Genomic DNA, 16,049 nt, shown 5'->3' on the forward strand with positions numbered 1-16,049 from the left:
TTAAGATAAAAATATTAGACATATGTTAAACATAAGTGATGGTTCCAGTAAAATAAAATTGAGTTCATCTTGTTGGCGTGATAACAATTCTTGATAATAAGGTAGGCGGAAAATCTCGCTGTGTTTTCATAGGTGGAAAAATGTGCAGTAGAGTACCCTAGAAGAAGAATGAAGGCTATTATTAATGTTAAAAGTAGGCAAGTTTTGAACCATCATGTAATACAAAAGAATGAAATAAAATGCGGAACATCTGACTACTTACATCCCTGCAAGTCCTGTGGTATGGAGGTGAAGGAATATTTTTTGTGCCTGAAGGCGTTGACATGTTCTTTATAATTGAAAAGCTTTTTCCGGTTTACCCAATGTAGCTCGCTGAACATTGGTTGCAATTTAACTTACATACACCTGATTTGTTGTATTTATTCCAGATGTTACTGATTTTGTGCTGGTTATAAAATGGATTAGTATTGTTGTTGATTGTTTTAAAGGCAATATTGACATTATGTTTCTTAAGAATATTAGTGATTTCGTAAATATTTTTATTAGTGTAAGTGAAGGTGGTGTAGTTATGTTTTCTTTTTTGTCTCTCTGAGCAGAGTTGAGGTGGATTTGTTAACAATTCTACTGACTATCCTGTCTATGAAATGCCTGCCAAAACAGTTTTTTCTTGCAATAAAATAGATAGTATCGGGTTCTTTTTTTTATTCATGTCAGATAAAGGGACGCTAAAAGCTCTATGAATTAAGCTGTAAAAAGTTTTTTTTTTGAGTCCAGGTGTATAGAATCTTGATGAATGGTGTTTACGGTTTGGGTGGGCTTTCTAAAGATGGTATGAGAAAATTTGTTTGAGCTGCTGTTAATAGTGAGGTCTAAAAAAGTTAGAAGAATTATCGATTTCACCTTCGGAAGTAAACTTGGTCCATGGATCAACCCCATTTAGCTGTTTGAGAATGATATCACCGTTGGTGATGTGATATTTTAAGGCAAACATATCTTCAAAATAGCGCGTCCAGAACACAATTCCTTTAATTCCTTAAAGACAAAAGTCCATATTGGCGACACAGTTCGCATCTGCAACCCCATCAGGTTGCGGGAAAAGTAGTAGTAGTAGTAGTAGAAGAAGATTATTATTGAGCAGCCCTACTTTTGTTTGAGGGCCTGCCTAGTGATAGCCGTAAAGGCATGCTCTGTTCACTCGGAAGAACGTGGGTTTGATTCCCTGCCGGAAAGTTGCAAAATTGAAGAATCGAGGTTTCTTTCCTCTTCTGGAGTAGTACACAGAGATGCCAACTTTCAAGAAAGGCAATTCGTAATGCAGCCGTTAGGGCACAGGGTGGGGGCAGCGGCCGGAGAATTTTTTCCCCCGAGATCTTACTAACTTACATATCGTTGAAAAATCATTGAACAACATACAATTCAACCTGATGTAACATATTCAAAGACTGGCATATTAAGAGTGTGATTCTTACCTGCTAAATTAACAGGTAATCTGCAGTTCATATCTGAGTGGAGGTTGAAAGATCTTTTTTGAGTACTGTAGTTGCTCCCTTAGCAGCTTGTAGTTCCTGTTTGTTAAATGAAATGCCGTATGGCTTTTAGTGACGGGAGTGTCCGAGGACATGTTCGGCTCGCCAGGTGCAGGTCTTTTGATTTGACACCCGTAGGCGACCTGCACTTCATGGTGAGGATGAAATGATGATGGACGACACATACACCCAGCCTCCGTGCCAGTGAAATTAACCAATGACGTTTAAAATTCCCGACCCTGCCGGTAATCGAACCCGGGACCCCTGTAACCAAAGGCCAGCACGCTAACCATTTAGCCATGGAGCTGGACTCCTGTTTGGTAAACTTACAGTACACTGGTGACATGCTTTTTCTTTTGATATCATGTGCATCCTCTGCGTTAACAGAGCACTTAACAGTTCTGTGTTCATATTAGCACGGAATTTAGTCTTGTTCTTCTTCATCATGCGCATCTGAATAATCGCGGCTACACACAATACGAAACACATGTGAATGAGATTTTGAGGAAAGCAGTAAACAGGGCCATTCTTTCGAGTATTCCTCCCTAAATTTTTAAACTATTTTTGGTTTATTATTTGCGTCACTAGTCATGGTATCGTCTACACACGTATTTTCCTGCACAAAAAATGTTTCATTATTTCAAACCTTTCGCATTTCATAACACACGATTAGCATATATCCTAGAAGAGCAGTATATGTAAATTTGGCAACCAAAATCGCAATAAATACTTCTTCGACAGTCACGTACACAGTATTCACAATAAAACAGAGTTTGTCACCACTTTGCCGCCAAAACAAAGACAAAACAACTCTCATACTTACATGGAAGTCTGATCGTATGGCGAACAAAGACATCTACTCTGCAAGACATACCACTTCACAGGTGACTATTTTTCCGGTACTGGAAGCACATACTGTTTTGGCGCATGAAAACTCGAAATATTCTTAAACGAGGGACAGGAAAGGGGTATAAATTATTACTGAGAAATCTGAAAATAATATTCTGAGAATTCAAGCTCTTATGGCATTCCTTGTGGATCCTTTTGAACACTCCATACACTTACTGCAGATTTAAAAATCAACAAAAATTCGTAATTTGTGGTGTGTGATTCGTAAAGGCGTAAATATGATGGGTAATTCATAATTATTACGATTGAGTTGTAATAGTTGGCACATCTGAGTACATGGCCCTGCGGTTCACTCAGCCTGCACCAAAAGTGAGTACCAGGTTAATTCCTTGGAGTAAAGGCAGCGGGGCGTAGAACTTATCGCACTTTGTGCTGAGATTATGAAAAATTGAAGCCTTTACCTTCCATTCCTCCAAGGGCCTTCATCGTCTGTATGGAGATTGCTTTGCTGCTCTTTGTTAGTTTGAAATGTTTTATCTGAGGCAAATCTTGTGTTAATACTAAGCTGTTTTAATATTTTCTTCTCCTCTTTTCTGTTGCAGAATACGTATGCCAATGATGTTATTCCCGCTGAGAGCTACATTCTGGATGTGATTAACACACACATCTCTTCTTTGTCAAGTCAAGGTTCATTTACAGTTAATCCTTCACTCAAGTACCTGCTGCATTCACTGGTCACATTTATAGGAGAGCACATCATGTAAGTTTGTTTCTTCACTTTCGGTAAGCTTCGAATTATGGTTATATTGAATGAATATTTTGTATTTGCATTATTTTGAACTTTACTATCTTATTCATCAATTAATTGGTTAGCTCACTAACTTAACTAATAAAGCAGGTTAACGAAAATAAGGCTCTCATGTTTTGATGCCATTCTGTGGATTTGAAAAAACATTTTTGTAGATGCTTACACTGGGACATTTTTTAATCTATTCAGGCGATTGTCAGTCGCCTGCGTTGCCAGCCTGTCTCTTGCCAAGTAGTAGTACTTGATTCACACGAATGCCAAACACAAAGAAATAGACCAATATGGCTGAAACTTGGTGTGCGTTCAGTCAAGAGATGCTACTACTAAACGTGACCTCGATACGTGCGGGTGGTGCCATCTCTCGACTTTGCACGGACTTTTCAAACCACCTTCGTAGATAAAATTATTTTAAAATAGTCCTGTTGACTTGTTGTGCACTCCGAATTTGTTTAGCTGGTCACGAACTAGTATTTATTGGTACTGTATTTATTTTGGTGGAAACGTATGGCTGTACTGCTATCTGTTCTTAAGGCTAAAACAATTTATTTTGCAAAACTCAAACTGAAATAAAAGACTTTGCGTGCTTATGCAAACACTGAATATGCAGAATTTACAAATGTGCCTGTGTGTGTTTACTTGTACACCTTTTCAGTATGGTACTTCTCAAAGCAAGCACGTGGACCTGGTTTCCTTAAGCAGGTGTTCCAGAAGAAGTGGGTTTCTTTCTCTTCGTCCTCCTTTTGTCTGCCTCTTACTGCCCACAGCACAGTTCTTTGTATTCTCACTTCCCAAGTCAGGATCAGTATAGTTGGTCCGTTATTGGACATAATAAATTTTCCAGCTAACTCATTCCTGGTTGACAGCGTTTCGCCCCATTGTGCTAAGTTGGGCTTTTCTTCAATGTGCCATGTCTAGCAAAGGTGTTCGATTAAAAGTGTCTTTCTTTTGCTGCAGGAATTCTATTTCTTGACATCTTTCTGTCATTCCCTGTTTATTTGGAGCCACAATCTTCCTCTTAATTTGCCTTTAATGCTTTCATGGCCTGTACTTACAGACACGATGCTGTATAGACTTTTGGGCTTATGCCATGTCAAGAAAATAAGGTGAAATTCTTAATGTTTCACAGAAACTTTGCTCTGCGTCCTCGGAAGAAATCTTGAATGACCACGAGAAAGACTTCTTAAACAGTGACCCTTTGAAATTTTGAACGTTATATTAGAAGTGAAAATGGTACGTTCATTCACCACCAGATGGCTCCCAGGACGTGGCACAACGCTAGCGTTCGAAGCGGAAGCTGACCGAATTCTCACAATCAGACTAAGCGGTTCGCATAACGTGTTTTGCGTAACATATGACATAGACAGGTGTAAGATATAGACACAAGCCTGGAATGAAACATTTGGCGATGAGGAACGTACAGATTAGGAAAAAACGCCAAGACGAAATAACAATAGTGAAGGGGGCAGGGAAGAGAACTACCTACATACATTTTTAATGGCTGGCAACCAGGTATTACTTAATTGATAGCCGTGTCCCTGTTGAAATTGTTAGGATTTTTACATATTTCCACAGCTTCCCGTATAATTCTGGACCTGTGGTGTCTAGTGTGGGTAAGATCTCGAGCATCTTGGAACATGACATCATGACCTGACAATAAAGCGTGCTCAGCTATTGCCTATTTGTCTGGTTGGTTGAGACGACTTTCATCTCTTAATTTCTTTATGCACTTGGTTGTATTTAATTATCTCTCGGTTTTTCCATTTCTGCAGCTCCTCCATGAGTTTCAGTATCTCATCAGTCATCTACGGTTGTTTCCTGATCTTTTTATCACCTGTGAAATGTTGTTTCCATGTGCCTGTTAGAATCTGTTTCATTTCTGTCCACAAGACTCCTATACCTGTATCAATGTATTTCATTTTATTGAAACCTTTAGATAGTTCATGCTGAATCCTCTTACGAATCTCTTCATTCTTGATCTTGTTGATGTCTATCCTCGCAGGTCTCATGGTCTTATGAACTGTCTTGAAGCGCAGTTGGATGCATGCCACCTCAGCGTGATGGTCTGATCCGATGTCTGTGCCTGGGTAGGTTTTAACCGATTTGAAACTATTGCAGAAGTGCTGGTTCACCAGAATTAAATCAGTCTGGTTTCGGACAATGTGTTCTGCGGTATCTTGAAGCGATTTTCAGGTGTAGAGGCACCTGGCTGGTAATTTGAACCAAGTATTAAGCACGATAGGATGTTCTTCCTGGCTGAACTGCACTAGCCGACTGCCCCTCTCGTTTCTAAAGCCCAGACCAAATGGTCCGACCGTGTTACTGACTCTGCCTTTTCCGATCTTCGCATTGAAATCTCCGAGAATGACGTTCATCTCATGGGGTTTTTTTTTTGTGATGTCTGACACACTTTTGACCTGACTGTAGAATTCCTCCACTGGTAGCTACACAGTGGCCTCCACAGTATGCACTGGCCGTGCGTCTTGGTAGGTGTGCTATTTGCTAATTGATGAGCCCAACTTAGCAGACTGGGACGAAACGCTGGCAACCAGAAATGAGTTAGCTGGAAAAGTTATAATATTCATTTATGGACCAACTATATTGGTAGGGTCGAAGACCTCGATGTTAGGCCCCTTAAACAAGCATCATCATTATCACTATATTGGTACTATAAATTTACTCATTCGGAACAAAATTTTCTAGTTCCCCATCGGAATCAACATTTTTATAAAATCAAGATCCGAAAGGCAATCATCACTTGAATTCAAATCATTTACAATCATGTTGTCGGTACTGATCAGCGCAATTGATTTGCATCAGGCAATTTTGTACCTTCCAACTGTAAACACAGTACTTCATATACATTCCATGCATTGCCGGCCCAGACCATGCTAAGAATTATACTCATAAGGCCATGGATTCTGTGAAGTCTAGATATTGCCTGAAAACCATTAGGTACTTAAATTCTTCTGATAAAACACATTCTTGGAGTAAACATTGTCAGAACAATTCCGACATATGAGAACAACAGAAAATCGCGATGTTGGAATATTTCTGACATATGAACTTCAAGGGTTAAACATTCCTATTTGCATTTTCAACAGCAAACCTCATTCGGCTTCCTCCAAGTGGATGAAGCATCCCGAATATACATGTCTTTATGATCAATACAGTGAGAGAGTTTTGGAGACAGTCAGCTGCTCCACATGCCACTCATAATTGTCATATTAATGGTTCCTCCTCAAAAGTTCAATTGAACAGCACCAAGGCCTCTGAGTTGCTTTCTTAAGCCTCCTCTCATGGAAGTACTGTATGTCTACTTAATGTGACATGTTGTAACTTATAACAGGGTATGTTTATGGAGTTAAAGACTTTTCTATTAAATTGAGATTCTATGTGAACATGTCTAGGAAATGTGGTGAAGACAGTGAACTCCGTCGGCATGCTGTGGATGTGTTGGTGCCCTTAACGCTTGATGCCTGCACTGAGCACCTTCATGCTACGGTATTGCGCACATTGGAACGTGTGATTGGTGATGTTGAGTCTGATGAACATCAGAAACGAGTATACTACATCGTACTTGAACACACATATCACCTGTTGCGCAGCTTTACTTCACAGTCCTGGACCATGCATTTGTAAGTTGCTGCAAAAAATAGTTCTATACTCCTATAAAAGTACTGTTCAGCAGAACATACAATTTATGTAATAATATGCTTGAAAAGTTATACAGGGTGTTAACTTGGAAATGATATTACTGCTTCTGGATGTCTTAGTCTGTTGAGAAAAATTAAAAGAATATTAGTTTAATCACAAAAATGTTACGTAATGCCTGCTCTTATACTGGTTCAATTTGATACATTTATGTAATCAAATACTTTGGAAAGTAGGAAGTTTTATCTTTTCTCTCAACCTGACTTCATAATACACAGTGGTCCACAGCCCATTAAAATTCATGAAAATTTGCTATCCATCTAACATTGCTAGTCTCTAAGGTTAATATTGCTCTGCTTATAACATACCTGTCAGCAATATAAAATGAGCCAATGTCTACAGGCAAAATGACTGTGCAATCTTTGTACTAAAATGAAAAGACCATTTCACAAAACTGCTGTTTACCATATTAACTCGTGTATTAGACCCCTCCTTGGCTTTTCGAGACAAAGTGAAAAAAAAAAAATCCATACAAGATCCCCCAGCATAATTCGTCAGAGAAGAACAACGATTCCGCTTCAGACTGGGCATAAACCTTATTGCAGCTCTGATGACATCACACAAATTTGTGAATAGTTTCATCCGTACAGCCCACACAATAAAGAAGAGTTGAAGTCCTACGGTATATCTGTGTTTCATAGTAAAGAAATGTCCACCTCCGTAGCGTAGGCCTACTGCAGCTCTGATGACGTCGCGCAAATAGGTGAATAGTTTCATGTCCGGCCCGCGCATTGCAAACACACATTGGTCATGAATGTATGTCGTTGTTTTGTAGTCAAGAATTTCTGCCAGCGTAATGGTTAGCACTATTAGCAGCCATTCTCGGAAGCCCGAGTTCAATTCCTGGTACCATATTGCCAAAGATTTACAAAAGGCAGGAAGATTGATATGCGGTAGAAATGGTACATACAACTCCCTTCCACTGGGGGTCTGTTTAAAAGAGCTGCACCACCTTGGGATAAGGAAACTAGTTTACTTTAGTTAAATATTCTCCTAACTCGGGCCAGTATAGGGTGTGTTTGTTTTAGAAGTAGGTTTAAAATACAGTATTATAAAAACAATCCAATCATAAGGATTGTTTTACTCGCCAATGTACCTCACGAATAATAATAATAATAATAATAATAATAATAATAATAATAATAATAATGATTTTACGTCCCCACTTCACGACTTTCAGAGATGCCAAAGAAAACATACTATGTATGAATTAAAAAATGGAGACAATGATTGTACAAAATTAAACATTATGGTAATAAAACACAACCCGCCACACTTGTAGATATCCATAAATGCAGCATATTTTCCTGTTATTTATTTTTAATCTTACTGTCGTGGAACTTCTGGCACTATGCGGGCACTTGATAGCATACCTAACCTGAACAGTGCAGTCTCTCTTCTCATTTACAGCTGTTTAGGTAAATCCTGATGTGACAAATGTGGAGAACAAACATGAAGTATACTTAAAAATATGTGTTTGCCTTTCAACAGCAGCAGTTGTCCAAAGAACAATGTCTCCTTTATTCCTGGGATTCTGCAGAAGGAAGTAGATTAGAACCAGCTTCTTCACCCTTTATATGTACGATTACACAATGTCGATCCTGATGTTAGGCTGTAATTGGCTCAACCTGCACGCAGATATCAGTTTGAAATGCGGGTCATCAGATCAAGGGTTCAGACACAATCGACATTAGTTCTTACAGTGGCTAATCTACGTACGTACATACACACTTCATAAATTACCCGCGTATGCAAACTGTTGAGAGATACAGGTCACAGTTCAAATGTACTTCCATCTCACGCGTGGCTCTCGAGCTATAATTAGTTGAAATTATCGGTCAAGAATTCACGGGACCAGATCGTGGTGTATCAATTAACGGCGAATAAAAATATCAGGACATGACATTTATCCTGCAATTGTCTTGCTTGAAGTAAGTAGAGAAAATTTTATAAACGCGCACAGGCGTGTAACGGATTTTGTTAACACAGAGAAAGGTTCACATCCTCGGACTATGTGTTACTTGCACCACAAACTTCAGAAGAATGAGTAGGCGTTCCCCTCCAGGGGTCCTTAAATAAACTGTCTGTCTCTTTGTAGCATGAGGTAATTCCCCGCCTAACATCGGCTGCGTGACGGTTGACAGACTCTCGCCTGCCCAACGACTTTTCATTCAAATAAAATTATTAGGTAAAGACTCAAGTAAATATTATTGTGATCCAGGAGTGAATAATAATTGTATCTGCAGGTGATATGTAGTTTGGAACTGTGGAATTTTAGCTTAGTGGTGAAATAATCGTAAATCTTGAGATGCACTACTTTGAATTTGAAGTTGGTCAACCTGAAATCTTGTTGTAGAGCTCCCTTTGTTCAAATATAACCACTCCCACACACAAATCGGTTGAATTTAAAAGTTGGAGTGAGGCTGGCATGCCCAGTAACCAAGGCAATGACTCGCTTTGAATTCAAACTGGCTAGCTACCCTCTGGAAAATTCCGTGCCGCGCCGCACCCAGCTTGGCTATAATGGACCCTCAGAGTTCGTACTCTGCTTCTTGCATGCGATTAAATGGATGCGTTGACATGATTACCATATTATATATATTGAGGCATCCAAGGTATGGCTCAGTATTATACATGGCATTCAGTACAAACGGACATTTTCAGGACCAAATAAAAATATATTCTTTGAAAATGAATAAGTATGTGCATGTATATGATGAAAGAACAAAGCTGTTGAATATTGTTTTTTTTCTTTGAACTGACCACCAATGAAGGGAATGGTTGACTTCCCAAAACATGTATGGTTAAATAAATAGTTTTCTTTCATTTATAAGTGTATTGACAAGGAGGATTCAAATAAAACTATTTTGAATAGTTCTGTAATACATTCACTAGTCATTACGAATCAAACAGCCATATTAACCTATCATGGTTAAGTTTATCAACAATGGACCCTTATTTCGATAAAGATATCCCTTGGCTGTACGGTGAGGATGATTCAAATGTCTGATTTCACATGGATAATGCATCCAGTCATACTGCCAGATCATCAGTAACCTAATACGAGAGAAAAAAACCAGACGGGTGTCCATGTCATACCATTTATTGACATCCCTGTCAAATCCCCAGATGGCTCTGATGGATTTTTGTGCCTTTGTCTCCTGTAAAGAGGGCTTTCTTCTAGACGACCTGCCACTATTGAGGGTCTTTGGAACTTGCACAAGGAGGTATGGGACAATATTAATCTGTCTGTATTCCGTCGAAGTCTTCTACTGTGGAAATTGAAATGTAGTGCAAGAGTCCATGCCCATTGCTATCACATCGAGCACAACTGGGTCTGGAGAAAAGGAATTGCCTAGGACAAAAGGTACGTCAAAATCATCCAAATTTAACTGGGGCAACCCTCTGTATACACTGTATACACTAATAATCCCATAATATATATATATATTTTCTCCAAAATTTGATGGAGGTAATTTGGAGTGCGAGTATTAGCATGAAGGTCGGTACATTCTGACTTACGGAATCTGGAAGTTACTATTTTTCTGCCCAGTCTGGTGGCAAAACTGTTCCTGTTGTAACTGAGAAGCGTACTGCGTCAGTTTAAGTAATGTCACCTTTTAGGATGGCCAGCGTGAATTCTCAAATGTCATTCATTCATTCATTCATTCATTCATGCCTAAAGAAAAATTTCATGTCATTTGTACTGTAGGAAGAAAGTATAATGTAGACGAGAGTTCCATTTGTGATTGGAGGAAAAATAAAGCTCACCTTGAATGGGAGAGAGCCCAAAGCTTCCATAAAAAACTTAAAAAAAACAGGGTATGCAAATATGCATCAGAAATAATATGGTTAGGGTCAGTATCGGTGTTCACAAGTGAAATGTGTCTGTTGAAAGCCATAGCAAAAAAAAAAAGCTATGGGTTGTTAGGTTAGCCGAAGATGGCTGGCATGTTTCTGAATGAAGTAACTTCAGTTTTCATTGCAAAACTAGTACCCTCAATGTTTCCCAGCCATTTGTTAGGAAAATACAGTAAATCTTCACAAAGTTGTTATCAGTTTGTGCTAGTGAAAATATATATTTAATTTGCAAATTGCTAGTGCTGATCAGACGTATTTATTGTAGCCTACTGTAGTATTTGTGGTTTTCAATAAGTATAATTGGAAGTAGTATTCCCCTTCGAGTACGGCATGTAATGAAAATCCCATGGTAACGAGTTGCTTTTAATGCTGCTCCAATATTTCTGTTTTAAATTGTATAATATACTTTGGTTGCTGCAGAAACCCTTTCACTGATAAATCCATTATTACGGGTGATTTAACTTCTCTTTTTTTTTTTTCTTCCAGTCGTCGGTATTTATACACTGCAGCTTTTATACTGAATATGATTGATCATTACCCATAGACTCACGACTTCCAACTGTTGTAAATTAACATGCAAGTTTGAAAAGGAGAGGACGTGTTTTCTCAGTAAGTGCATATACACTGTGGTGTTAACTCGTTAGAAATAAACGATTGCTTAATTTCATTACTAGGTACTGCCCCCTTCTTACTGGGCATAGCTCAGCCGGAGAACGAGAGTCCTGAGGGTGGACATTTCGTTGTCTGGCTTTACTTATTTTCGAAGGCAGGGAAAGAGACAAGGACTAGCGACAATAACACAAAAATATAAAACAACAGGTTCTGGCATTTATTATAAACTAACACATTTAACAATAACAAATTAAATTAACAATCTTGATGAGAAAGTTTTCTTCTCCGCCAGTTCCTTTTAACTGCACATAATCTCCACTATTCTCGGTCGACATTATTCTGGAAATATACACACGTTTATTAGCCTACTTCTGGCTCAACGAAATAATAACAAAAATAAAAATTTTGTGGGAGGACCTCCTCTCAATAATAATATCATTCTTTATAAGTTTATAAGTTAAAAGAAAGTGAAAATTGTCTGATTCCTATTTATCTTGAATGTCGAATTACCATATTTATTCATTTCAACATTTATCTCATGCAAATCCTTCCTTCTTTAATATGCTGAATAAAGTGTTATCTCAATTAAATTGAAGATTAATGAAACCAAACATTATCAAAATATAATTAAAAAATGTCTCCATTGGATAAATTTTGAACCATTGTGCCTGTACAATAATTATTCCTCTTAATCTTCCTCTAATATTTCCTCTGATAAACGTAAAGTCAATCTTTAATATTTGACACTTCTAAGGAAAATTTTAACGTCGTAGGCTTTACAAAATTAAATGATGAACAGAGTCCACGGAAATGATCCTTCCTTATTCATTACTGTGTGACACTCTGAACCTTTCTTTACGTAAATACCAAATAAAATTCACTAAAGGTTCAAATTTCAAAAAGTTATGCCAACACAAACAACGACGCTGACAATCAGGACTCAACATAAGGAACACGTGGTCGAGTCAAAATCATGGTCAAAGAAAATATCACAGTGCACTGAAATAATATCAGTCACACACACAGCATTCACACTAAGGCACACGAGAATTATTTACACTATTTACAAAGAATTCTAGCCTTTGAATATTAATCTTTGATTTTTAATCCTAAATATTTGACATTTCTCTATGACGGTATTGGGCAAAGAAAAAAATATTTTACGTCCCTCAGGAATGTGATGAAATCTGGATAATCACTTAATTAAAGATGAAACTAACAACGTTGATCGTGATAATACTGGCGGTTGATATCTAAAGAAATTGTCTACTATAAAAGCGCTCATAGAACAGGTTAAATATAAGCATTCGCCTTCATAGTTCATGAGTCACGACATTATTATTACTCAACTCCACGTCTATCAATTAACATGTGCTCCACTTGAAGAAATTACGTTCAACAACACGTATTCTCCAAAATAAGACTCAATAAATGGATTCGCAAGTCAATAACACACAGTAAATAATCCATCCTCAAGTCAATAAAATATAATAAATGATCCAACAAGAATCTGCCATATTCCAGGCTCATATTCATCCTAATTGAGCACACATTAACATCATACAAGATCAAGCAATATATTTGAACTTGTGACCCTTATTCACTTATTTAACCCGAGATGAAAATTCATCATCATCATTATTATTATTATTATTATTATTATTATTATTATTATTATTATTATTATTAGATGTGCGAGATCTCAAATTTGCAGAAACTGGGATGCGACAATATGCCAGATGACACTAACACGCCTTAAATCACACATGAAGTAAATCTTACATAGAAATCCGGCGTAACACAACATGCCGTAAATCTGTCCCACACAACTTCCGAAAAAAATTTCAAAATTAAATTGTTAATTATCGGTGAGGACAATGATTTTTAAACACACTAGAATAATTAAAGGGGACAGCTAGAATAATCGTAGAAGACACACACACATGTTCTAGCTAAACTAATAGAGATCAATAATCATTCATACAAAAACAACAAAACTACCATCTCCCATATGAAAGAAGAGTGAAAATATTCAAATCTACTGCAAGACTAGAAGAAATATTACCACTAATGAATAAGAAAGCATTATTTCTACAAAGATGAACAGATAAACATTAGTAAAGTGTACTTAAATGAATGATGGAACTGGATCTTCGCCGATGGTCTGGAACATGTGGTAAGTTACCTGCCCGTGGTCGCTATCTACCCATGCTGGAGATCGCCTACATTTTAGCAGAGCATTGTAGCCTCGAAGTTCCAAGTAAAGTTGCGGCAAGCTTCCTCTTCACAATGTAACAGCATCTTGAGACACTCGTTTCAACACGTGGCGATTCTCTTCCTTCTTCTCGTGGAGTAGAAGCTGAAACTGACAATTTTAAGATGTGTTGCACGCACGCACGCACACACCCACACACACACCCACACACACACACACCCACACACACACACACACACACACACACACACACACACGCACACACACGCACACACACGCACACACACACAATGAAATTAATGATGGAAGAATACGTAACTTGTTGTTAAGAAATCTGCCAGGCTCGTTGATCCAACTATTAGTGAAGGTGAATGATTTTACTGCCAAATAATTAATTCAAGAAGTAACTGTCTTAGAGTAGACAGCAAATAGCACGTCGAAGTCCGCAGCACATCTAAGTTCGCAGCGTAAGAACACGTCGAAGTTCGCAGCACAACCAACGAAGAAGAGCACAGCCAAAAAGAGATAAGAGCATTTCTTCCGGAAACTTGGGTTTTTATGCATATCCAGGGAAAGGGGTGTGGCACTATAATCGTCCGTAATTGGTCGACGTTAGCGTTCAGTTCTCGAAAGTACTTCTGCCTAAGATTTGACATGTGCTGTCCGCGTGTCGAGGCGACCTTGGCCGTCTCCTCCAGTGTGTCACGTGGGCCAGCTGATAGCTCCGTAGAAAAAAATCAATACATCTCTCCCCTACCAATAAGACCGGTTTTGAACTGTTGAAGCTGTCTCTGTAATGCAGGGCTGGAGAATATCGCTCGCGCTAATGAAATAAAATCTTACAATAAATGCTTATTGTAGGCCAAATTTGAAGGGGACAGTACCTATTGAAATAAGAAAATACTCAAGGTACGGCAGAGTACATCACTGATTTCATAGGCTAAGTTATATATTTTTGCGTCTTTAAATTTCAAAAAGGCTGCTGCCATGATGTAAATTTATAGTGGAGTGTGAACATTACCCTACCGGGGCCTGAAGTCTATTTTCATGATACACTAGCAGTTTCCCGCTGGCTCCGCCCACAGTGTACAAAGTATGGTGTTGTTCGTTACTATCCTCATGGATGTATTTGCCAAGTTTCGAGTTAAGGAAACAAAGCATATGAGCTGCTGTGATAATAGAATGTAATACTATGTCAACAAAACACTTGAAAATACATCACACAAAGAAATTGAATTAAACATTCCTTGCAAGAACACTACATGCCGAACTGTTAAAAAGTCCTTCAAAGATCTTCGTCTTGGAGGCAAATGTACTCATAACTTTTCTCAGAATCTACCAATTTAGGTAGTTACTACCTCAAAAGAAAGCGCCTGATCCACTGAGTGTTCTTAGACCAGAACGAAGTGCGTACCTCACTTAGAATGAAAGACATGATTGCTTCAATGAGAAAAAATGTTGAAGAAATGGGACATCAGATTGAATGTGCACTCATAACTTTCCTCAGAATCAATCCATTTGAATAGTTAAGAGCTGAAATGAAAGAGCTTGATCCACTGGGTATTCTTAGACCAAAATGAACTCCGTACCTCAGTTAGAACCAAAGATATGATTGCTTCAGAGAGACAAAAAATTGAAAAAATTAAATAATTTGAGGAAGGCAGAAGTGATTTATAGTACCCAATGACAAATCTGTGCATGGATACCTATCAGTTAAGAATGAAGGAAATCGACCGGATAGAATGGCCGGACTGACTGACTTTAGTTTTCATAAATTTTTTAAATATATAGATGCATGCTTAATTTAAGTTAGAGATAGAGAGTGGGAGGGGGGAATAAGGAACAAATATAAACAGATGACAGTTGCAGATCAGTGTAGATTTTCATGTGCGTCCTAGTCTCCTATTCCTATTGCTCCCTCTTCCCACACGACCTGCCATTGTGTTGATTGTATCATGTGTGTTCGTTTACACTCTCTCTGGTGAAAAATGCAACCTTGAAAACGTAAGTTTCACGGTTTCATTCAGTGTCAGAATATTGAGACTTTGCAGACATAATACTCAACAGTCTTTTGCATCACCCCGGGACCTAAACAGATAGCAAAATACCGTATTTACGTGATTAATCCCCGCATATTAGAAAAAAATTGAGTTACGAAATTGGGGTGCAGGTTTTATTTGCGTCAAGGTTGCCAACACGCTCCTGGCTCACCTAGTTTCAGATGCAGAGTGTACAGTTATGCTTTGTGCAACCGTAGATGGAAGAAAACTGTCCCCATATGTCACATTTAAACGGAAAACAATTCAGACTTTTAATTCTAAACTGAGTTTACATTTTTTAAATATAGTACCCTATTTTACAGAGTAATTTCAATTCAAAATTTCTCTGCATCTTCCGGAATATGTAGGGGTAGCTTTCTGCAGTTTCACTCATTTTGGTGTGTATATAGTGTGTTTCATAGTTGAAA

The 16,049-nt window shown here is 38.1% G+C and overlaps 1 protein-coding gene across 1 annotated transcript in view; it reads left to right on the forward strand.

The window, feature by feature from the left end:
• The window catches only part of poe (E3 ubiquitin-protein ligase-like protein poe), a 797,274-nt gene that overhangs the window by 271,702 nt on the left and 509,523 nt on the right, over positions 1-16,049 (forward strand). Inside the window, exons 23-24 of the mRNA XM_067137373.2 lie at positions 2,978-3,135; positions 6,591-6,818. Coding sequence (XP_066993474.2) covers positions 2,978-3,135; positions 6,591-6,818 — 386 coding nt within the window. The remainder of the gene's footprint in view (positions 1-2,977; positions 3,136-6,590; positions 6,819-16,049) is intronic.

Source organism: Anabrus simplex, chromosome 1 (assembly GCF_040414725.1).
Source record: "Anabrus simplex isolate iqAnaSimp1 chromosome 1, ASM4041472v1, whole genome shotgun sequence".
Classification (NCBI taxonomy): domain Eukaryota; kingdom Metazoa; phylum Arthropoda; class Insecta; order Orthoptera; family Tettigoniidae; genus Anabrus; species Anabrus simplex.